The sequence below is a fragment of the Eubalaena glacialis genome, chromosome 4 (assembly GCF_028564815.1).
Source record: "Eubalaena glacialis isolate mEubGla1 chromosome 4, mEubGla1.1.hap2.+ XY, whole genome shotgun sequence".
In the NCBI taxonomy this organism is placed as follows: domain Eukaryota; kingdom Metazoa; phylum Chordata; class Mammalia; order Artiodactyla; family Balaenidae; genus Eubalaena; species Eubalaena glacialis.
Genome location: NC_083719.1, coordinates 98554453 through 98580973, shown reverse-complemented (window position 1 = coordinate 98580973; position 26521 = coordinate 98554453). Strand labels below are relative to the sequence as shown.

The 26521-nt window shown below is 33.0% G+C and overlaps 1 protein-coding gene across 2 annotated transcripts in view; it reads right to left on the bottom strand.

The window, feature by feature from the left end:
- DMXL1 (Dmx like 1) overlaps positions 1 to 26521 on the bottom strand; it is a 129760-nt gene that overhangs the window by 52253 nt on the left and 50986 nt on the right. For both annotated transcript variants that reach the window (XM_061189539.1, XM_061189540.1), the window contains exons 19-30: positions 25811 to 25918; positions 23658 to 23827; positions 23041 to 23138; positions 21889 to 22054; positions 20817 to 21078; positions 18617 to 19710; positions 17966 to 18157; positions 15417 to 15493; positions 13104 to 13231; positions 12337 to 12585; positions 7074 to 7252; positions 2497 to 2627 (exon numbers count right to left, since the gene is read on the bottom strand). In XM_061189539.1, coding sequence (XP_061045522.1) covers positions 2497 to 2627; positions 7074 to 7252; positions 12337 to 12585; positions 13104 to 13231; positions 15417 to 15493; positions 17966 to 18157; positions 18617 to 19710; positions 20817 to 21078; positions 21889 to 22054; positions 23041 to 23138; positions 23658 to 23827; positions 25811 to 25918 — 2854 coding nt within the window. The remainder of the gene's footprint in view (positions 1 to 2496; positions 2628 to 7073; positions 7253 to 12336; positions 12586 to 13103; positions 13232 to 15416; positions 15494 to 17965; positions 18158 to 18616; positions 19711 to 20816; positions 21079 to 21888; positions 22055 to 23040; positions 23139 to 23657; positions 23828 to 25810; positions 25919 to 26521) is intronic.

Genomic DNA, 26521 nt, shown 5'->3' with positions numbered 1-26521 from the left:
CTATAAGATACTGATGAAAGAAATCAAAGATGACACAAACAGATGGAGAGATATACCATGTTTTTGGATTGGAAGAATCAATATTGTCAAAATGACTATACTACCCAAAGTAATCTACAGAATCAGTGCAATCCCTATCAAATTACCAATAGCATTTTTCACAGAATTAGAACAAAAATTTTACCATTTGTATGGAAACACAAAAGACCTCGAATAGCCAAAGCAATCCTGAGAGAGAAAGATGGAGCTGGAGGAATCACACTCCCTGACTTCAGACTATACTACAAAGCTACCGTAATCAAAACAGTATGGTACTGGTACAAAGACAGACATACAGATCATTGGAACAGGATAGAAAGCCCAGAGATAAACCCACCCACCTATGGTCACCTAATCTACGAGTAAGGAGGCAAGAATATACAATGGAGAAAAGACAGTCTCTTCAATAAATGGTGCTGAGAAAACTGGACAGCTATATGTAAAAGAATGAAATTAGAACATTCTCAAACACCATACACAAAAATAAACTCAAAATGGATTAAAGACCTAAATGTAAGATAGGATACTATAAAACTCTTAGAGGAAAACATAGGCAGAACACTCTCTGATATAAATTGCAGCAAGATCTTTTTTGACTCATTTCCAAGAGTAGTGAAAATAAAACCAAAAATAAACAAATGGGACCTCATTAAACTTAAAAGCTTTTGCACAGCAAAGGAAACCATAAACAAAACAAAAAGAAAACCCTCAGAATGGGAGAAAATACTTGCAAACTAAGTGATCAACAAGGGATTAATCTCTAAAATATACAAACAGCTCATTCAGCTCAATATCAAAAAAACAAACAACCCAATCAAAAAATGGGTGGAAAATCTAAATTGACGTTTCTCCAAAGAAGACATACAGATGGCAAAAAAGCACATGAAAAGATGCTCAACATTGCTAATTATTAGAGAAATGCAAATCAAAACTACAATGAGGAATCACTTCACACTGGTCAGAAGAGCCATCATCAAAAAATCTACAAACAATAAATGCTGGAGAGGGTGGGGAGAAAAGGGAATCCTCGTACACTGTTGGTGGGAATGTAAATTGGTAAACTGGTACAGTCACTATGGCGAACAGTTTGAAGGTTCTTTAAAAAACTAAAAATAGAGCTACTATACCATGATCCAGCAATCCCACTCCTGGGCATATATCTGGAGAAAACTATCATTTGAAAAGATACATGCACCCCAACGTTCATTGCAGCACTATTTACAAGAGCCAGGACATGGAAGCAACCTAAATGTCCACTGACAGAGGAATGGATAAAGAAGATGTGGTACATATATACAATGGAATATTACTCAGCCACAAAAAAGAATGAAATAATGCCATTAGCAGCGACATGGATGGACCTAGAGATTGTCATACTGAGTGAAGTAAGTCAGACAGAGAAGGACAAATATCATATGGTATCGCTTATATGTGGAATCTAAAACAATAGTACAAATGGACTTATTTACAAAACAGAAATAAAGTCACAGATGTAGAAAACAAACTTATGGTTACCAAGGTGAAAAAGGATAAAGGAAAAAAGGAAAAGGGAGGGATAAATTGGGAGACTAAGATTGACATATCCACACTATTATATATAAAACAGATAACTAATAAGAACCTACTGTATAGCACAGGGAACTCTACTCAATACTCTGTAATGACCTATATGGGAAAAGAATCTAAAAGAGTGGATATATGTATATGTATAACTGATTCCCTTTGCTGTACAGCAGAAACTAACATAACATTGTAAATCAACTATACTCCAATAAAAATTAATTTTTAAAAAATCTCATAAAAACTTTTCTTTTCGATAAAGGAGTACTTCGTTTTCCCTAATATACTTACTTCTTTTGGAAAATTTATATTTTTCGATCACACAATTAACATACCATGTCATAATAAAATATATACACCTTTCAGATATAAACAACATATCATACTATCACTTATGCATGTAAGGATAATAATGTAGCACTGGAGCTTTGAGGGTATTTGAACATTTATGATTTTTATATGTGTTCCACATATGCCATTTTTAAGACAGAAATCACTGACATCTTTGAGTACTAGTGTACTGAAAAGACATTAGATCTTTTAGGCTAAAACAATGTGGTTTGTTTATTGTAGGGAGCAAAGGGCAAGGAATGATCTGATAGCAAGATTTATGAGAATTGAAAAAAAGTATAGATTGTCCATTTATGGTGTTTATTGTAGGGAGCAAAGGGTAAGGAATGATATGATAGCAAGATTTATGAGAACTGAAAAAAAGTACAGATTGTCCATTCAAGGGTAATCAAAAATTAACTGTGGAATTATTGTTAAGGAAGGGAATTTAACAATTTCAGCTAAAGAGATCTGGGTTATAATTCACCAAGCTATTAATTTCATGTATTATTTTCAAAATTACATAACAAATTTTTTTAAAGAAGCTTAAAATTAAATATTCCATACCTATATGAATTTGAATTAGAATGCTCTTGGAGATGGAAATCTGAAGCTGAAACATCTTCATCTTCGTCATCACTTTCCAGACTCTCCTCTGAATCATATTCTGCTCTACTTTGAGAAGCAGGTAGAAAAGGCTAAAATAAAAGAGTTACAGAATTTATCATCCAACTATCTGATTTAACACATTCAATTATATAGTCTAATATTAGCAATTTATCCCATTTTTGGGTACTTTGTTATAAGAAAGTAAAGTAACCAGTACTTGGCTGCTGCTTCTTTGACATTCTATGCCTTCAACATCGCTTTACACAATTCCCTTATTTATTCATCCAATCAACAAAAATTTATTACGTATCCACTATGTGTGAAAAGTATACCCAATGTAAGAAATTTTAAGACATATATATAGTCACTGTCCTCACAGCATTTATATTTTAGTGGGGGAAAAAAACAGGCAAATAATAGAAAACTAAATATAAATTGTATTTAGCTGTGTTATAAAGAAGAAAATAGCATTGGGATCAAGAATATTAACAACAGTTGAGATAAGCTGATCACGAAAGGCCTCTTTGAAAAGTGTCATTTAAGTGAGACCTAAAGGACAAGAAGGAATAAGCCATTTAACAAGAAGGAAGAAAAGCATTTTAGGTAGTAGATATAGTATGTAAAAAGGCTTTAATAAGGTAAAAGAGTTTGGTATGGAAAAAAAAAAGAAGTTTGGCTGAAGCCTACTAAAGCAAGAGGATAGTGTTGGGAGAAAAGTTGAAGAGAACAGCAGATGACAGATCAGGTAGGGCTTCTGTACAACACAGTAAAGAGTGTAATGGAATGCCACTGATGAGTTTTAAGTAGAGGATCGGTATTCAGATTTATACTTTAGGAATATTACTATGACCACAGCCTTATGAGAAAAAAGTCAAATGGCAAGAGAAGAAATGGAGACATCAGTAACTAAGGCAAGAGTTGGCAGTCTGGATACAGGTGTGTGATGGAGATGGAGAGAAATAACACATTCATGGTATATTTGGGGGAAAGCACAGATTTACTGATCAATTTGGAGAGCAAGGGAAAGAGAAGGAAAAGACGATTTCTGGGTTTCCGGCTTGAGCAACTATAAGGATGAAGATGCCGTTTACTAAAATGGGAGGACTTTGGTTGTGACATGGGAAGTACTAAAGAAAATAAATATCAGAAACCTAAATCTTGAAGAAGATCAAGATTCACAGGTCAGGTAGAAAAGGAAGAAGAAAGAAGACTATGAAGGAATAAATAGTAAGGTTAGGAAATAATCTAGAAGAGACTGGTATCAATAGAACAAGAGAGAAAAGTAATTCAAATGGAAGGAAATAGTCACATGGGTTGAATACTGCTAAGAAGCCAAATAAGATGATGACAAATAAGTTTCCTATACTTGATAACATGGATACCACCTGAATCTCAAGAACAGCAGGTTCAGTGGGGTAGTTGTGTCACAAGTCATACAATGGGTAAATATGAACGGGACCTATGGCAATAGAAAGATAATGTGTTTACAGTTTTGAAAAGTTGAAGGAGGATGGGAAACAGAGAAATGGGATAATAGTTCGAAAAAGTTTTGGGATCAAAGCAGGATTTGGAATGGGAGACAGTAGAGCACATTTCTGTTCTGATGGGAAGAGCCAATAGTGAAGAGAGAAGAGTAGAGAAGAAAAGCAAGGATAGGATTCAGAATAGCACTGAATCTTTGATAGGAAGGATGCTTCCTTAATAATAACAAGAGAGAACAAGATGAGGGCTTCATGACAGAATGATGCTTCCTTAACAATAACAAGAGAGAACAAGATGAGGGCTTCATGACAGAACGATGAAAGACTTCTGTCTGGTTCTATTTTTTTTTTAATGACTTATAAGATGATGTCATCAGTTAAGAGTGAGGATGAAAGAAGAGACGTGGGAAATTTGAAAAGAAAACTTATAAAATCTTGGGTCCAAAGAAGCCCAATAAAGAAACATAGCAGGGAGGGTAAAAATTCTGGAATAGCTGAGCGAGGAGTTTGGTAAGTCCTCTTCCCAAAAAGCAGTAATAGAACTGGAAAAAGTTGTCAAAAACAACCATTTAAAGATACTGGAAACTGATCAAATACATACAACACATAGAGAAGTATTTATTCAAGAAAAACTACCGAATCTCTGGTAAAAAGTGAGCATCTGGCATTTTGGCCAGGGGGTACTCCTAACCCAACCCCTGCCCTCTGTGGCCCATTTGTTCTATCAGGGCCAGCAGCCTGTGAGGACAAAGAACTCTGCTGCCTGGCCAGAGGGGGCTGACTTTAATAAGAATTCCATGCCCATAAATCCAGAGAAAACTATAATTCGAAAAGATACATGCACCCCAATGTTCACTGTAGCACCATTTACAACAGCCAAGACATGGAAACAACCTAAATATCCATCGACAGATGAATGGATAAAGAAGATGTGGCACATATATATAATGGAATACTACTCAGCCATAAAAAAGAATGAAATAATGACATATGCAGCAACATGGATGGACCTAGAGATTATAAGAAGTGAAGTAAGTCAGAAACAGAAAGATAAATACCATATGATATCACTTAAATGTGGAATCTAAAATATGACATAAATGAACTTATCTACGAAACAGAAACAGACTCACACACGTAGAGAACAGACTTGTGGTTGCCAAGAGGGAGGTGGGGTAGGGATTGGGAGTTTGGGATTACGGGATGCAAACTATTATACAGAGAATGGATAAACAACAAGGTCCTCAATCTATATTCAATATCGTATGATAAACCATATGAAAAATATGAAAAAGAATGTATATAAATGAATAATTGAATCACTTTGCTGTACAGTAGAAATTAACACAACATTGTAAATCAACTATACTTCAATGAAAAAAAAAAAAGAAAACGAATTCCATGCCCAGCAGCATTGTCAAAAACAAGAGTTCTCAGCAGCAAACAATTAGGGAAGGCTAAACATCTCAACTAGCCTGAGGCTGAGATACAGATTAGAGCAAGGGCAGACCAGCCAGAAATTTAACCAGATCCAGGAACAAGAAAACTAAAGAAGGCCTTGCTAATCAAGAATCATATACCCAGCAAAAGTAAAAGTATGCTTTAAAAATGAAGATGAAATAAAGATATTCCAATATAAATAGAGTACATAATAAACATCTGTTGAATGAATCAATGACTGCAAAAGGCAATGTGAAACAAGGTGATATAAATGCCCTTCTTTACCCTGAAGCATGCAAAAATTACAAATGTTCTGTGACCATTTAAAAATTTGTCAGAACATTAAAAACTCTTACAGTCAGCTATAAATGTACAGGAAAATGAAAAAAATAGTAAAAACAATACTTATTTAGTATACTGTAATTAAAAAATTAGAAACAGTGAGAATTAAAGTGTTTTATCTCTTTGTAAGCAATTTATCAAGAGTACTTTGAACACTGCTGGCCTTCTTCTAACTCAGGAATCAAAGCAAGCTTCTTTTCTAATCGTTAGCAAATTGTCATACTCCTTTCTAAGTTTGTATCAGCGCCCAACTTTTTACTCTTTGCACTTTCAATGTTGTGAAATATTACCCAGAGTTCTTTTAATGTGAAGTTTTTTGCCAATTTCACTACCTCTGGGATATCGTCATCCTTTTGTCACACTTTCCTCATTTATGTTGATAAGCTGGGCTTTACTAATTGCCTCTGGCTGTACATCTAAAGTCTATCAAATGACAGCAATGTCAGTATTCCCAAAGTTAGCTATTTCTTCTATAACTTTACTTATATTTGATTTGAATTTCACTTCCAGTACTATCACTTTTCATTTTTCAGTTGCACTTTTATCTGTGTTAGCCAATTCCCTCTTCTGATTAGCCAGTTTTGTAAAATGTCACTTGCGTTTATTATGGGAGATAAGGAGGCAAGACAACCACATGCTTTTCTGTCTGTGTATGAACTGAACACTGAATAACAGGTACTAAATGACCAATCACTGACAGACTTTGAAAGAACTGTTGTGATTGGTCACTGATCATGAGGTGCATCTGATATTTACATAGTGATTTGTGGACTGAATAGCTAGCAGGAAAGTTTGTACTTCATGCGATTACTCATATTTAATAAATTGTGGTAACTTTAAAGTTGAACAGTGTTGTTGAGGGACTGATGGTATTTAACTAAAAACTGAAATCTGTGTGTATCAGGACAATGCAGGACTGCCTGGAGTATAGAAAAGGAATTAGACTATGGATGGCACTTTGACTTCTGGCAGTCTTGATTCCTTAATTACTATCAAGTATTAAGGTGCTAACCAATTTATCTCTTCATCTTACTAAGAACGTTGCTTTGTTTAAAATGCAAAAATCACAATTTATAAAAGAACTGCCTTAAAACCTGGTTGAAATATGTCCAAAATATTTTAGGGTATATTTTGCGATAATGTACCCTGATAAAATGAAAATTTTCTAAACCAGTGTGGAAAAATATTTGGAAACACCAACAATTATACTTACTTTAAAGTTTCATTTCTGTTTAACTACACAAAAAATCATCTGGATAACACTTGTATTACCTTGGCAATGAAATAGTCCCAGATACTGAGCTCAGGTGGAATGAACTTCTCTTTAACTATCAGTGACTCCTGGCTTACTGGTGGTGAGGAAGAGGTCACTGAGGCAGATTCTCTGCAAGACATTTTTGATGGCCTAAAACATTTGTTCTGTTTCTCTCCTTCTTCCACTAGTGAAGAAACTAACAAGAACAAAATAAAGTATTACTAAAATAAGTACAATTTTCATTGTTCTGATTTCACCTATTTTTACATAAGACCTAAGGTTAACTACAAATAAGTACATACACAAAACTGAGATTATTATGATAGTAAGGTAAGAAAATAGTGGAGGAAGTGAGACAAAAATCATCTTGTATAGCGATCTTTGTTTTTATCTCATCTTGTCCCTTACTCTCTGAATGTTGACTTATCTAAATTATCTACATCTTTCTATTTTGTTTTTTAACAATATCATGGGGCGGGGGGGGGGGAGAATATCATGGGATGTCAGTGGTAATTAAAGGCAACAACTCAGTTATGAGATTCTTCAGTAATCACTTGGCCTTTTATCTACTAAAAAACTACTACTAATTTTTCACTGAAAATATTAAAAAATTCAAACACCAAAACTACCTACTAAACTGATTCAGACTTTTAGAAATGGCTTGGAGATAGAATTTTCTAGTCAATGGAACAACAAAGAAGAGAGAGAAAATGCAATCTTTATTGTTTTAACTTCTAAACATTTAACAGTCAATATTCTCTTAGCATTTTACCTTAGAATATTAAGGGCATTAGCAAAGAAAAACAAGTTATACAAATCTTTAATCAATACTAAGTCACTAGATGCAAATCATCAATAGAAAATCAAGGATCTCCTGGACATAGTCATGGTCTAATAGATAGGTAAACAATCCCATATTAAGGCACACCAATATTCTTCTTTAACGGGTCCAGCAAGAAGTCACTTACCTTCCAAAGGAATACAAGTATTTGTGTTTTAATACAATTTTGTTTTATTGCTTGAAGCTACTTAGCTTGCATAATCAGCATGCTCATGCATTATATCAAGCTACAGCCAAGCTGAGTCTAATAGAATAATTTAGTTATTTCAGAAAAAATGAAATAAAGATGAATAAAATTAGTATACTAAGGGGTTGCTAAAAAGTGGTATGTAATCATTCAAATGACTTTAAAAAGAACCATCATATTCAATGTGTAATTTTTTCTCTCTGATCTTATAAGCAATTGATAATCAACAATCATGTTTCTAATATATCTGTTGCATACATTTATATGCATTCTAAAACTTAAACAGTGGTTTTACCAAATTCTCATTGAGTAAAAAATTTAGAATATAAGGGTATTTTTTTAATCTGTCAAAAAAATTAATGCTATGTTTTAAAATAAATTTATCACTTGACAAATATTACTATTCTGCTTGTTTTGTTTTTAGATTATTAGAAGGCATGTGATGTGAACACAGACGTTTAGGGAAAAATTAAACTTACAATGCTAAATTCACAGATTTTACCAAGCTTGCTATGTCATAAAAAAGCAGAGTTTTTAAAGCAAAACATAAAAAAAATTTTTTAAGAGAGAAAAACATTTGCAAGTACAGTGTGTGAACCCAGACAATTGACATGAAAACGAGAAATTAACCACACTGAGGGGAAACATTTAAAATTACAGACTCAATTCCAGAAGTATAAAACTTCTTATCAAAACATTTCTGATGCACAAGGACAACAGGGGAAAAACGGCAAACAGGTTCACAGTACCGAATGTTATATTACCTGAAATGCTACAAATTAAAAGACCTTAGTGATACCTCCTAGCAAACAAGAAATGATTTGAAGCTTATCATTAGGGTAGATGCTCCCTCTTCTTTTCCCTCAAATTGCAGCAAGACTTAAGACAACTTTATGCTTATATCACGTTGGGTTCGAGTGGTCATGAAGCTTAGGGGCACCAATAGAAACTGTGTAGCTGCTGGGTGCTTAACCATTTGTTTCTGAAAAAAGCTAATAATAAAATACCAAGAACTGTGTCACTCCTTGGATACAAACTGGTTCTACTGTTCCATTATTAAGGTAGTAAATGGCTACTTTACTAGTAATAAAAGAAAAAAATCAGCATTAGGGAGAAATGAAAAGGAACTTGGATATAGATAGAGCTTATGAATTATAAGGGGCATGAAGAAGTTAGAAAGTGGGTAAAGAAAAACTAAGGTATGCATAGGAATAACGACAATTCTTATACCTGCAAACATTATTATGAAACACAACAAAAATTCTTAAAAGATTTTGTTTTGCTTTACAATATGCATTAAAAAGCAAAAGTATGGATTTCTCACTGTTAGCAGAAAAAAAACTAATTTTTCAAAAACTGCTATTGCTTAGCTGATCGTCTACTTTAAAACTTAACCATAATAAAATAATTCAGAACTCCATGAACATTCACCCACACTACAGTTTTAATTAATTAGAAAAAAGAAATCCCTCATTAACATATGTAGAAATCACAAAGTAAATTTGATTAAAAAATAAATTACTGATTTATGTACCTTAACATTTTTGTTAAGAATTCTGACCTGCTGAGTTAAAGTCTAATAAAAATCATCTACCATTTTCTCATATTACAAACCTTAAGTCATGTTTAAATTTTATGTCATGAAAAGTACATTATAATAGACATGTAGAAAGAAAAATAATTTAGTTCGTAAGACCATTATTGCAAAGAAAATTAAAATCAGAATTTATACGAGAACAAGGAAAATGGTAACTTTTAAAATCTTCTCATAGTACTAAGTTTATGAAAACACTTTTTAAAAGACAGATTTTTAAGGGTTCTAAGCATGTATTTCATCTTCAATATATAATACATTGACACTGGATAGATGAATAGGTTGTCAGGAAAATGAAATATTCTAGACCTGTCAGTTTTCATTTGGCCATATTTAAACACTAGAAACTAAAAATGTATCAATATATATATATCAATTTTGGCTGAATTCAGATCAACTTTTCTAAAACACATCATTTTATTACCTTGGTCAACAATGTATACTGAATATTATCTAATTTAATTACACTCTTAGGACATCATGATTACATTCAACAGTAATTCAAACATACAGGGCTGCTTACTTACAACCTAAAATTTATCAAGCTGCTATGCTGCTTTAGTTGGTATGCTTTCAGAACATAATAATGCCTTCAAAAACTGAGATTTCAGACCTCTGCCTTATACTGAAAGCCACCCCTGCTTGTCCCTTTGTCTTGGTTGATTTTCTGTTCTCAGATTTTGTCTCTCCAACTGTCAGTTTATCTGCCTCACAGGACTGCTACTTCTAATTACTATTACTGCCTTTACTATCTACTATCTTCACTTCTTCCCTTTATTCTGTTTTTCTATTTTTTTCTTTTTCTACTTGTTCCTTCACAAACTAAATCAGCTTTAGAAATAGCAGACCTTTGGCTTCATCATTAAATGAGCGTACTCTTTTTTCTGGTTAGCAAACTGATGAATCATATCATTTATGTTTTCTGTACATGCTCCTTCAGTTACATCCATGATTGATTGCATTCAGAATAGTTTCTGGGTTCTTATAGACAGATGAGCATCACATAATCTATATGTGGCTATATCCAGCCCCATCACTAAGTAAACCTCATTTTTTAAGTATCCTGCATTATTTGGCTACCATGTCCCAAACGCAAGAGGTTAAACATACAGATGCAGATAATTTTTTTTACTTTGATTATTTCGGATTCAGTAAGTGGTGAGATAGAGTTGATTATATGATATTGTAACTACAAACAGCTATATCTGAGTGGCTAAACAAAGAACAACCTGGACTTCGAGTAAGGTTGTTTATGTATCTGTGGTCAGAAATGCTCCAGGAATTGTTGAAGTTGAGGCTTGCTGACTGGTTAGTAAAAATGTATTTTTGATTTTTTACAAGTATGTGGACATTCTATTTCAAGAATTTATCCCTTTATAACATGTTGCAATAACAAATCACAGTCTTCAATCTCAGTAGACCTATAAATCGTACTCCCTCTCAGACTTTGAAATTTTTTTTTAAATGAATTCAAATATCTGATGTTAAGTATATATTCCAACATGAGTTTCATAAGTTAGTCTTTTCTATTTTTATCCATATAAAAAATAAAGCACAGGAAATTACTCTTTAAAAATTAGAAAGGAGATGTTACAAAAATGAAAATATTGTTAAAAATTTAAAAGCCAAGATTATCACATATGGGCTAATAAAAAAAAGAAAACTTAAAGGCAGAAAGCATCATGAAGATTCTTTTCAGGTCAAAAAGCTTGTTTCAATCTTTAAATAAATACAGTACCTACAGTTACAACATTAGAAAGTTAAGAAAAGGTAATACAATTGTTTAAAATACTTACTTTACATGATATTATGAACACTTAGAAATCCAAAACCCTAATGGCTGGAATCATAATATGCAGAACATAAAGCAGCCTTATTTGAAATGTTTTTCCAGTCATTTCAAGCCATAGTCTGATTTATCATGATTAGCACTGACGTTTCTTTATTTCTACACATTTAAAAATATGTTAAAGTCTAAGGAATAGAAAACATCAAAATGAAGAACTTAAAGCGTAATAAAAAAGCAGGGATGGTTTTCTAAAATGCTAATCATTGTTTTAAATCAAAAATATGACTTGATTAATGGAAAATTTTCAGTTTGCTAAGTGCCAAACAAAATAAAACTGGCCCACTGTACCCCAACCCCTCCAAAACAACACAAAGCAAGCTGAACTGTAAAAGCCTATTTCTAAAGCTAATATCTTGCCTGCAAGACTGGGAGGGCTATGAGAACTGATGGTTGAAAGAGCTTTGGAAAAGCCCACACATTCCATGGAGAATACCACTACCTGGTGGGGGCTAGGCATAGCAAAGTACCTTCCTGCCAAAGAAAGAAGAGAGATCTGATTTGGGATAGAACAAAAACCAATGTTACAGTATATTTCAAAACAAATGAAAATTTCAATAGTAAAAGATTTTAAATTACATTAGATAGTTCTAATCACTGGTGCATGAGTATCTTAAAGTTTGATAATTACACCAGAAACTTTATACTGCATATTTACCATAAAACTATTTGTTCATGCTTTAAGAAAATGGTCTGTAACAGAACTTTCTGTGAATGAATTAAAATGTAATTATATTTAACAAAGTTATCATTCAGATGAATAAATAAAGCTGTAGCCTTAAAAAATAAAATAAAACAGATTAAAAACTAACCAGGTAAAGCTTTTGAGCGTGTCTGTTCTTTGCTGGGAACATGTGCACCTCCACCAAATACAGCAGACCACATTTTTTCATTTAGAGGGTGGGCCACAATCCGAAATAGTTCGTTACTAGAATGTGTTGCCAAGCCATGGATGAAGAGACTAAGATACACTGCTGTGAGAATCTCACAGAGCAAGACTGTAAGCCCTGACTGGGCTTCCTCCCCAGAAGAATTCAAAAGTCGAATTAGAGAAGTTATTCCTAGGAGAAACAACAAACATAGCTACCATTAGCTACCATTGACAATAAACTTAATAAATAATCAACATTTCCTAATTTTTGAAAAAAGTTACAGCATCAGGATTAAAATATTTTCTGCCATAGATTCACAGACTAGTAGAGGTTATTGCAGTTAATGCATAAATGTTGAGCTATTTGTTCAATTTAGACAAACACTGGAAATCTGTAATCTGATTCAAATCTGATAGATAAAATTTCATTGCCATAACAAATGGTTTTCTATTACAACAAAAGCAAAATTATAAAAAGTGATATAACAAAATATTTCAGTTATTTTAGTATGATGATAAAGGAAAAACTAATGTTACATAACTGGATAATTTGTAATAAGTGGTGAATAATAAACTGGTATCAATTCTAACAATAGTTAACAACAATGATTATCATACAGCAAAACAAAGCCAAACCTACTTTTTCCTCATCTGATTAAATTCAATAAGGCTAAGAAAAACACTCACACATACATAAATTATTTATACCTGGCCACTGAGCTGGTGATGTATTGGGAGTTATGGCTTCTTCTAAGCTTCCTGTTTTCAAGGAATGTCGATGGGGAAGCAGTACTGTCTGATACATCATTCCAGTAAACTGATTTGTTTGAAATGAACTAAGAGAAAAAAATTTAAATAATAACAATCTATAATGACCTACAATAACAACAATATAATAAAACAATAATAACATACAATGATCTAAAATGAATTTCACATGTAATATTTCCAGGTTTTAGATCTATCACCTAGGGTACCTTAAATACAAAATTTTGTGTATTAGTTATACTGCTTTACCCCTAAGTACTGTGCTTTATAGTCTAGTATTATAATAAAATAAAGTGTCCTTTAAATTTTCTAAATTAAAACAGATATGATAGCTTTTAAATATATTTACTGTAAGACATAAAATATGTACAAATGAAAAAACTAAATCATTACTGACCACAAGTAGCAAGCTTATACATCAAAATTTAAAACAAGGTTACTGAGTTGAAAAAGTCAGTTTAGGTTCAATTTGATATTTAATGGCTAGTCTACCCTACACTAGGGTAGGTTATATCAGGTATATGCACCAGATAACAGGTGTTTAATGAAACACATGGTTTCCGTCCTCATGCAATTTATAGTCTGGTGGGGAAATCAGACACAAATAATTTTATCATACTGTTTTTAAAGACAAAACCTATGCATATAGTGATATGAAAGCAAAAGGGAGGAGTTATTTCACACAGTTTGGGAATTCAGGGTAAGCTTCTCTAATTAAATGGCACTTTAAGCTAAAACTAAATAAACTGATCAATGGACAAAATAAATTACAGCTTGACACAAACTACGAAATAAATATGATAGAAAAATGGTATGAAAAATTTGTTAAAGCCTGTCAGTAGTTCCTGTATCACATGTTAAGTAAATGAATATAATATTTAAAAATAGCACACTTATTGGTTTAGATCTGTTCTAACTGGCAAGTTGTCTTAGTCATAACAGTTTGATACATATGGAAATAGCTTCTCTTGCTTTACTTTCCATTTTCAAGATGGCAGAGTAACAAAAACCAAAAACCTCCCCTGCTAAAGTAAGCCTATGGAAATGATAAGAAAGATAAAAATATGTTGATGAAAACAAAGCCATACTCAATAATAAGAAAGTGAACTTTTGGAGGACCAAGGTCAAAGAAATCAAGTTGAAGCTACTATGGGAATACATAACCAGAGTAGTAAGCTGAGGTGACCCCTGGGAGAATTCAAACACATAAGATAAACAGATAATCAAAAATCAACACAAAGGAAGGTTGACGTCATGTAAGAGAAAACAAACTCAGCAACATACCTACACCTGAGGAAGCAAAGACTTACCAGAACATTAAAGAAAGTGGTTTATACTCAGAAATGTTAAAAAAAAATAAAACTAAAAAAAAAAGACAGTAAGTTATTTTTTAAAAAGTGGCTATTAAAATAAACAAAGAGATATTAAAATTGAAAAATAGAATTTCTAAAACAAACTCAAACAGGCTAAATAAAAGATAGGACATTGCTGAAGAATGAATTAGTGTCTGGAAAATGAAGCTAGGATTTCTCCTGAAATGAAGCAAAAAATAAATAAAGAAATAACTAAAGGGATCACTTGAGAGGAAAGCTAAAAGAAAAATAAGAGGGACCCACAAGTTCCAATATCTGTCTCATATAAGGAAAGAGAAGAGAGAAGATAAAATATTTGAAGAAATAGAGTAAGGGAATTTCAAAGAACTAAAGAAAGATACAGACCCCCACAGTGTCAAACAACATGTTTTGAAAGCCTAGATAAATTATAGTGAACCCTTAGGACATAAAGAGAAAAATCATAAACATCAACTACTCTGTAAAATTTTTCTCAGTTCCAAGTCAGTCACTCCCTCCTCTGTGATCCCCGAGATTTTACTACCTATCATCTTATAGGACATATCATTTAAGTATGATGTCATGTTACATATCATTTATCATTTCATATGTTGTCTCTAACTAGATTGACCTTAAGGAAGGAGACCTTATTCCAGCATATATCACAATGTCTAGCATTAGACAGTGATCAATAAAAGGCTGCTAAATAAGTTATATCGTGAAGAGTTTACTTGAGATGCATTTGCCATAAAGACATATGCTAAAATTTCAAAGATGAAAAAAAAGGACTCAACACTTCAGCCATATGCTTTTGCATTATTTAAGGTGGACTGCAGTACACAGTATTTCTAGAGCAAGAGCATACAAATTCTCAAACCTCATCAGTTACTGCAAACATTCTTAAATTTCACAAGATATTTACCTGTAGTTATGACTACCACAAAGGCACTGATAAATACAAGCAGAAAGTGAAGCTGCTAAAGTATGCATTACATATACCTGGAAAAAAAAAAAACAGAGTTATCTTATAACTTTGAAAAATGTAGCTTTTTTTCAAGACCTAATATAATCAGCATTTTAAAAAAGATGAAAAAACTATTTTGCCCTTATAAACTATTTCTTTTTTCTCCCTAATACCCATTTCTGTCTGAGAGGTCTTGTGACAAACAAGTTAAAAATACACACACAAACAAACATACAAAACCTGAGGACTTCGGCAGAAATTATAAAACAGACACCTACTACCTAATTTCTGTTTTAAGGGCAAACGAGAACAGATGTTAGCTATTCAGTAGTGCAATGAGCCATGCATTAAAAGCAAGCCCTCCAAGACTCAAACTGCTCCTTCCTCAACCAAAATATGAAGTCCAGCCTGGTAAATGACAGTTCACTTATGAACAGATCACTGAAGAATATGCTATCACACAGTCGAGTTACTACAGAAAACAATTTGAAGAGAGTGAAATTTTAGAGAAAGAAGGTATGAAAGACAGCAACTGAAAGGCAAATACGTGTACTGAGGAAGACAGGACTCTAAACATGGCATGACAAGAGAAGTAACAGAAGTAGATCTGAGGATGAGGGAGCAGCTTAATCTAGGTAAAAAAGGAGGCTAGACTATTAAAAGACCAGGTTCTTGATCTAATTATGAGGTATGATACTCTCTTGTGCATATTAAAATCTAATTGCTATTTTTCCTTCAATTATCAATAGACATGTGATATGAATTAAAATCAAGGACAGCATCATATAAATGAAGACAGCGAAGACCACATACAACAGACTGCAAAAATGATAATATTTTCTAGCTTCTCCAATCAAAAGGTGGAGTCTATTTCGCCACTTACTGAATTTGGGCTGAGACTTGCTTTGTGCAAGAGGACACGGCAGAAGTGATGTGTTATTTCTGAACCGAGTTCTCTAAAGGCCTTGCAAATTCTACTTTTGCTCTTTAAACCCCTGGAACCACTACATGAAATAATCCAGGTGAAATGGTTAATTTTATGTGTCCATTTGACTGGCCAAGGGGTGCCCAGACGTTTGGTCAAACGTTATTCTGGATGTGTCTGTTCGGGTTATTTTGGATGAGGTTAATATTTGAATTGGTAGACTGAGTAAAGACGACTGCCCTCCAGATTGTGAGTGGGCCTTATCCAATCAATCGAAGACCTGAACAGAACAAAAAAGCTGAGTATGAGGGAACTTCTGCCTGGCTGCACTGAGCTGGGACACTGGTCTTTTCCCACCTTGGGACTAGAACTGAAACACTGGCTCTTCTTGGGTCTCAGGCCTGCTGGCATTTTGGACTGGAACTTACACTATTACCTATCCTGGTTCTCAGGCCTTTGTACTTAGACTGGACCTACACAATCTGTTTTCCTGGGTCTCCAACTTGCCAACTGAAGATCCTGAGACTCTCGGCCTCCATAATTAAGTGAGCCAACTGCTTACAACAAGGCTCTTTCTATAAAAACACACGCACACACCCTATTGGCTCTATTTCTTTAGAGAACCCAGGCTAATACTCTAGGCTTGCCTACTGGAGGATGAGACACATCCCAAAGTCTTTGGTTATCCCAAAGTTTCCTGTCAGCCTTGCAAACAGTCTGCCAACCACCAGAAATGTAAATAAGGCCATCCTAGGTCATCCAGAATCCAGTCAACCTGCCTGCTGACCAAAGACAAATGAAGGTATCCAGCTATCAGTCCAGTTGGCCCACAGAATCATGAGGAAAATAAATAATGGTTATTTTAAGCTATTAATGTTTCAGGGTGGCTCTTAAGCAGCAAAAGCTGATATACCAGGGTTATGCTTATTATTTGCTTATTATTAAAGTTAAATATGGAATAAAGTTTGGTTAAAATCAGCACAATCTAAAGAAAATTAAATTCCTAATTGTATAATATGCAATGTGGGCATTTATTCTACTGAGCAGTATAGGAAATAAAGTGGCAAAGTTAATTTATAAGGGTTAAGATTATCCAGGAAGGTAAAACTGTAGGAGAGGCTACCACTAGACAAAAAGAAAATGGATGGCATGGTATCACAGCCTGTGAGGTGGGAGAGAATCAAATGCAGACTATGAGGAAAAAAAAAGAGATACTAGTACTTTTACATAATATTAAGTTTCTGTCTCTAAAAAAACCCCAGCTTTTTGGCTAAGTGTACTGCTAAAGATTTACTCATAAATGTGCATACACACTATTACGCTTACCAAAATGATGCAGTTAAATAAGACGAAGTAAAACTTAAAAATTGAAGTACCCTATTGGGTATAAGTAATACAAGTAAGATGAACTTGGCCTATAACCAAAAGTTTTCTTTGATCAAAACCAATATAAACTTGGCAGTGTAACAATCACTATGCATAGAATGATGTTTAAAATTGTTTATAAAAAGCCTTAACACTTATCTTTTAGTTTTATCATAGTATATAGGTAAATTAAATGTCTGAAACCAAGCATACTTACTTTATTGTTTTGGATATCAGGATGGGGTGGTGAATCAAAGTTTATTATGGCATGCAGAATATCATGTGTTAGATTACTAAGGTGCAATAACGGATTGGCAACTACTGTTTTGGCACTGGCTGTACAAGCAAAGAGGAGAGGTACTGAGGTTTGTTCTGAAAGAGGGCTAGGAAATATTGGTTCTGCCGTTTCCTTAAAAAACAAAGGGAAAAAAGGTTAATCAGCTATTTATAGTTATAATCCATTAAGTAATTCAGGGTCTCTTTGAGAAACTTCAGAACAATTAAAAATTAAAAGCATAATAAACTTTTACAGAGTTAGAAGGGACCTGAGGAGATCAACCTTCCACCAATTATAATGAAAAATGATGGGACAATACGCTCGTATCATCATCTCACAAGGCATTCGTATAAGAATGTTTAATATGAATTAAGCAGATCACAGGGTCTGATATCAAACTGTCCTTAAACCACAATGCATTCACAACTCTAGAAATCCATAATATGAAGCACCACACAAAAAGCAGAATTCCTTAAAGCAACCATAATTAAGAAAATCAACAATTTTAACATTTTAAAACTAAAAAAGCAATCTCAAAAACTGTTTTTCATACAAGTAGTATTTTGACTGGTTATCATGTAAGTTACATACCTGCTGAGATTCTTGTAAAAGCAAAATCAATTCCATTCTCACAGATGCAAGACCCCCACCATGGGATCCATGCAGTATGCAGTAACTAAGAAACATCCTTAAGAGTGACTGGTATTTCAAAAGCCACTGTCTTTTTTCCTGAAAATTTTCTCTCAGTTGTTTCACTTTTGTTTGATGAAGCAAATCTTCAGCATCTTCATTTAATCCAAATGCATCTCCATTTTCGCCAAATGCAGACTGTAATTCTTCAGGATCTGAACAATAGTCACAAGTTCTCTGAAGGGCTATCACCTCTTTTTCAAGCCAGTGGTACAGCTGGTATCGCAATTTTCCACCATCTATTTCATATCCCGTAGATAAAGTACGAAGTTCTACCGTGAGAATCTTTAAACATGCTCTAAATTTTAACTGAACTGCAATGATATCTTCTGATGGATTTAAAATGTCATTTTCATCTAGTGTGCTGAGAGAGTCTGTGTACTTAGAACTCGTTTCATCTATTTTTTTCCCTACTTTTCTCTGTAAAGGTTTTAGTTCTTTCATTGAAACAGGGAGATCCTCATTTTCTACATCGTTATCACTGTCCCATTTTAATTCTAAAGAGTCATCCTGAAATACAATACTTGGTTGGCTCCAGTCAAAAGAAAGAGTGGAGTTTGACTGCTTCTCTGAGGAACCCTCTGAAGAAGATCCAAAACCATTCATCAGTGACTGTGACCAATCAATAGCAGAAGACTTATCTTCCCTTGCATCCAATTTGAATGGAGAAGAAGGAGAACAGACTTTACTAGTATCCAGAAAACTAGATGTTCTACAAAAAGGTTTCGTTTTTTTGACGACTTTTGGCATCTTTGATAATACTTCCAAAGCCAACATAGGGCAGCCAGCTTTTAAATGGGCACTGGCAGTAGTAAAAAATAATCTTCTTTCACTTAAATTAATTGTTCCTGCCAGTCCACTTTTTCCTGTTAAACTCATGTGTGTGGAAAACGCATCAGATGATCCAAAATGACGTCTCAGCAAAAGAGGATGTGTTCTTAGATAATTGTAGAAATTAAAAACGGCAGGATTGCAGGCTGACATCATGACTTGATCTGAAAGTAAATTCATTTTATGAGCCAAGAGCCATTTTCTCTACCATGGCACCTTTATCTACCTGGTCTTGTGAGAAAAATTTAAGAGACCAAACTAATACATAGCACTGAATAGACAAGAATACATTTGTAATGAAAGCGTTCTAACATAGTAGGAAAACAAAGATTATGCTGATTTCACATCTCTTCAGGTAACAATCTAAGACATTTTAAAACATCCAGTTACACACTCTTAGTTCTTTTTCTCCTACTTTCCTGGACACTCCTTCTCAGTCAGCCTGCTTTGCTAGATCTTCCTCATCTTCTCTACTTTTAAATGCTGAGTGTCCTAGAGTTCAGTACTTGACCTCCTTTCTATCTACACTCTGAGTGAACTCCTACAGTCCCATGGCTTTAAATACCATCTATATGTGATAACGTGCACATCTCTATTTCTAGTCCCAACTTCACCCTGTAAACCTAGAATACTATATCCAAAGGCCTACACTACATTTCCATTTACATGTACATATACTTGCCTCAAGGCCTTTTTATTTACTGTGCCCTTGGCCTAAAAACCAGATATCTGCACTGACTGATTACTCACACATTTCAATTAGGTCTCATCTCAAAGGTCACCTTATCTGAGAAGTCTTTTCTATCTAAAGCAACACTCTCCAAATCTGCTCCTAGCCTTCCACCTATCACTTACCTATTGCTCAAACTAAAAACCCAGGAGTTAAACTTGACTCTCATTCCCTTCATATTCCATATCCAATTCAGTCCTATCTAGTCAACCTTAAAATTATAGTTGAAATCCAACCACTTCTCTTTCCCTGTTTATCACTATTTTCTTCAAAACATTTATATTCAAATGTTGATAACATCTATGTTCAATAAGAAAATCCAAAGTCCTTGGTTTTCAAAGGATTTAGCTTCCTGGGGGGGAAAAAATAAAAAATAAAAAACTGTATACATAACTCTGTCTCCCCAACTAAACCATAAAGTCTTAGACCATGTATGTCTTCAATTTGCTCTGCATTATCCTTAGCACCCAACAGTGTGCTCTGAACCTGACAAACACTAATAAAACTCTTAATCATTAACGTCTTAGAAGTATAGCTTACCATCATCCTCTCTGATAGGTTGCTTTATTAATGTTTCCAGAGCACTACTATAATCTTCTAAAATCCAATACGCCATACTCCGAAGAAAAGGATCATAATGCATATTTACATTCAACAAATTGAGTTCATTGACAGGAGAATCAATTCCCAAAACTTTCTTATGTAAAATAGATTTGTATGTTGCAGATGTATCAAATTCAGACTCATAGAGTCTTGCTATTACAAGAGCCAACTGAATGTCATTCAGTTTCTCAAGACATACCTTCAAAAACAAGAAATATTGTTTATAAATATGAGTATCTTTCATTTTAAGGTAAACTCAATTGACTCACTAATAACTAGATGAACACAAAGCTTTTTTAATATCTGAAATCACTGAACAAGGATAATAAACAAAACATATGCTGCTTGCTTCAGCAAATCTACTTGACAACATTTATGTTAATTTACCTGGTAGTACTAAATACATATTTGCAAAAAGAATTAGCCTAATGAAAAAATACTGAATAATTCCTAACAGCATCAATTCAAATGACATACTTTGTTTTATTCTTGAGCTTTTACCCTTCCCATCCACCTCAGCAGACTATAATGTTTCCAAATCAAAAAGATGTTTTGAATCACTTGTATGAAACTCTGAGCAAAAGGGCAATTTGAGACAGAAATGTTATATTTTAAATATTTATAACTTTTTGTAAGGTTTACTTAGAAATAATTAGTTAAAAATTTGCTAAGGTTTGTCAACTAACACACAGCCAAATATACGTCCGAATATGTTTAAAGTGATAGGACAAATATTTTATTTTTTTAACCTGTTCATAAATATTCTTAAGAGTCAGATCAACTACCTATCTCTACCAACCAACACAACCTGGTTAATTTTAATTCTGTATAAATATCATTCAAGCTAAATGACAAAATTTTAAAGTCACCATTAAATATTACCAGTTACTTTAGGCATTAAGCCTTGTGTTAGTTCCACTATACTTGAGTTGAAATTAAAAAACAAAATTGAAACCATAAAGAGCTTAAAAGGATGACAACGCTATTTTTTAAAAAATTCATTCATTACCTCAATTGCATCTCTGAGGCAACCAGCTAAAAGAAAAAATGCTGCCGAATGTTCAAATCTTTGTTTTCCTAACAAAGAAAAAGCATTCTTTAAAGCTGCTTTACGCCATCTCTCATCCTCAAAATTGTGTCCAAAAAACTGTGTCATCTTGGAATCTTTTTGAGATCTATAAAGAAAAAAGTTTGAAAATTTCGGAACATTATGTTTCTACATCAAAACCAATTGTTATAAAGTTAGCCACTTAAAAGTTAAGACTCAAAAGAAACATTTACCAGTTCATAAATTACTATACATCTGTTGCTTTTCTGAGCAAAAATAACATTTATGGTAAACATTTACTTTTCCATATAAATTTCAGAGATTATTGAAAACATTCTTTCAAACTACAAAGAAACTACATTAACAGCACTGTGAGAAATTATTTTTAAATCTATATAAAATATATAATTTATATTAACTTCTGTGTTATTTTACCATTTATACTTAATCAACTGCCTTTACCCCCACTGCCCACCTGAAGATCAATTTGATGATAAAAATCCAAGGAATCTGTCCTGAAGCAAAATAATCCTAAAAGATCTAGTCTCTTAGAACTGATTGATACCATGATTTTCCCCCAAAGGTTGCTGATCATATGGATACACCTAGAACTGAACCCCCAACGAACAGTGAACTATTTATGGTGATCACGTTCACCAAGTCTAGCTGAGAACAGGTGAAAGAGAAAAATTCTAAATGACCCTAGCTCAAGAATGGGGTCAGGGCCCTTAGGAAGAGGGTGGTTTGGAAGGACAGCCTGGTCCAAGAGCTCCTTGATAGGGCAGAGGGTAGGTGTATTTTCAAAGCTCCACCAATTCATCTTCTTCCCCACTCCAGATAAAGTTTCTGGTTTAGTTCTTCGTTTTACAGGAGCATCATGAGAAGTTATTAAAATAGGCAAAAAAAAAATGTTTTTCTGGACTGATAAACCTAAAAAAAGCTAATGTGACCTCACCAAGATTCTTCTGCTCTGTAACGTGGGCTTCTTTCACATGAAATCTCTTAAATACAAAAATAACTAAGAATCCACATGAATCACACTAACAAGAACAACAAATCTTTACTTCATACTCTATGGAAAGTTTTTCATTTTGAAGCAGTTTTTTCACCTACCTATATAATCCCCAAATCACAGCTTTCTTTTTCATTGCAAGGTAAAAAATGGCAGCATCTAAAGGATCATTCTTTTTATAAAAGGCTGCTTTGGCTACCTATAATTAGAAAATATTGGTCAAAATTTCACGGTAACAGTTTTTAAGTAAACAAATACTTTCCTTCATATACGAGACTGTCATACATTCTCTACTTAAATGTCCAATAAACTAAAAAAATGTGTATGAACGCATGCATGTATATGTAAATTTATTAACTTATTCATTTATTTTATAATTACAAAAGTAATCATGGTGGTGGCCTCCAAGATTACAAAGAGATGGAAACAGGACTACACTTTTCATTACAAGCTCTTCTGTACTGTTTTATTTTCCTAAATGTGTATATATATTATTTTCTATATATCAATAAAAAATGCTAATATATCAACTAGCAATTTAAGAATTAGAATATAAATTTTTAAAAATTATGCTATTTTGAAATATAAAGACTATTTAAAAGCATTTTACTGCTAAAAAAAAAAAAAAAAGGAGTAACAGGAGAGGAAATATGGACTATCATGTAAATAAACATGCAATATATATTAATTCATTTTTACACCAAAATAAAACACTCACCTTTTCTATGCATTTGCGTAAGATGCAGGTATTCCGGACCCACCACCCCACACCCATAGCTCTAAGTTCAGACCATGTGGGATCATCTTTCTGCATTGCTGGCAACATGTTCAGCAGTTCTTCTTCTGCTACTGAATGAAAGGCCCAGGCAAAATGACTAGTAGACAGGCCTGAAGAAATATCAAAAATAATGTTTATAAGAAATATAAATATGATTATTAATGATGATCAGAAATGTGTGTTCCATATTTGCAATATAAACGCCTAAAAGTTTATATAAGACTCACAGAGTTATAATTGTTTGGGGTTATAATTGTTTGTTGGAAATATAAATATGATTATATAATGATGATCAGAAATGTGCGTTCCATATTTGCAATATAAATGCCTAAAAGTTTATATAAGACTCACAGAGTTATAACTGTTTGGGGTTGGAGGGAATATGGGTTTTTTTTCTTGCTTCTCTAAGTAACTCAATCACATCAATATTTTCTACAATGAGCATATATTTTCTATAATTAAAATATATTTTTTTAAAAAGATAAGGAAAAACGCTTATGGGCAAATGCCACTGTGCTGAGTCTTTCTATTCTCTAGTATGTCTGACATCCTTTGGTCAACATTTGTTGTGTGGATTTAATTCCATGGAATCAAAAAAACATCAAGGAGACAGTACAGCTGGTGAACAGAACTTAGGACTGCAAAAACTCTGGAATCAGAATGCATAAATTAAATTCTAGCTCCACCCTAACTATATAACTTTGGGCATGTTACTTAACCTCTTGATTCCTCAATTTTCTTATTTACAAAATGTGAATAATCATGGCACCTACCTCATTACATTGTTGTGAGGATTAAAAGAAATAATATAGTTAAAGCATTTGGGATAGTACATAGCACATAATAACTTTTATTACCCCATAATAACTATATTAGTAAGATATTTTTATATTTATAAAGCATCATTTACATCAGCAAGTCTCTCAACCTACTGGCCCACACATGTGGTGTTTATCGTTCAGCTTTTATTTTGCCTCTTCACATTACATTTTGTTTAGTATTACTGAATTAAGTATATGATTAATTATAAGATGTGGCTTTGACTTATACGAATATATGAACTCAAATTTTTAACCTAGTATACAGTGCCAAGGAATCTGAAATGCCCACTATACCCAAGTCTTTGGAAATAAAGAAACTGTAATTAAGAAACAAACAAACAAACATCTATGCTGTGAATGGACTGTTATTCTAAATTATTTTTAGATTCCTATTATCTTTCAACCAAGTTTAATAATTTTTCATAAATAAATAAATACATAAATACATAATCTGACTTAGAATTTTAGCTTCTCTTTTCCAAAGCTAAATGCAAAATGAAAGGAAGGAGGAAGCAGAAAGAGAAAGAAAGACAACAAGAGACGGAGACTAATGAGCAGAGGTTGACCTGTAGAGTCCCAACAACACTGTTTAAACCTTTAGATCCAATAATCCTGGAAGCCAGCTCTATCTCTTAAACTTGGGGGGCACTGGGTCAATAAATATCTTATATTGTTTACATTATCTTAAATTTAAGTAAAGTATTTCTATTACTTTGGGAGTCCTGACTAACAATATAAAAGTATCTGAAATGTTATTAAACTATTATTTGAAATACACATTAATGTTAACAGCAGTTTTGGGGGTGGGTGGATTTTTATTTTCTATGTTCTGTACTCTGTTTTGTAAAACAACTAAAATTGAGTATGTATTATTTCTATAACAAAAATTGTATTCAAATTTTGGGGAAAAATGAATTTAGATAGAAGTCAATTAAAAAGGAGAAAAAAGAAAATTTAAGGAAATTAAAGAGAATGAAACAATACTAATTGGTCTTTAATGTATAATGAATTTGAAAACATTACACATAATATCCAATTGCCTCATTTCCATTTCTTCATTAGCTCTTTCCATCTACCAAAAGAATTCCAGTATTTTTAAGCAAAGAAGATGAGATGAAAGCAAACATTTTTAACATAAATTAAGGAAATTCAGAATGTGTCAAACTTGTCGGCATTAGGCATTATCGTATCTGGGCAAAAACAAACTTAAATGTTCTTAAGCCTCTCTTCTACTCGTCTTACTTCCTTTTACTAGATTACTGCCAAAATCACCTTGGTGAAGGAGTTGAGCTCGATAAGCTGGAAGAGAAGTTGTAAGAAAAGTGTGAAGTCGAACAGCCAAAAGAAATTTTAAGCCACATTCATCAAGAGTTTCTCCACCTATAAAAAAGAAAAAAAAAAGGTATTTTTACTTGTAAAAACCCATTTCATTAGCAAAACACAAGTAAATGCTAATAATTCTGGCAAGCAGGGTATGTCACAGCACCAAATACAGGGACAAAACATTGTGAAACTGACAAAAGTTATCAGTCTAAATATTATCTAATATTTCTTTTTCCTATACAATTATACATTACAGAAAAAAGCTGTATAGTTAAATAATTGAAAAAATAATAAAGAAGAGAATGAATTGACTCAGGCTCTCTGACATATTTTTAATAATATAATCTCCTCTGACATGAATATTTTAATTTAAATGTGACTCAATTTTAAAATAGTTTAACTTTCTCTGTAATATTATCCATATTGATTCAAGTCACATACCCATTCCAATAACTGCTAACACTGGAAGAAATGGCTGTATGGTAAGGGGGCTTGATTTTTACTTTAAATGAATAAAAACATAAAACACTTGTAATACAGTCACATCAAAAAATAATATCTACTAATAATATTTCATGTCGCAATTCATGACCAACTTATTTTTTCTTAAAGTTTTAATTTTTATTATTGTTATTCTTTTTTCTTAAATTTACCCCACAT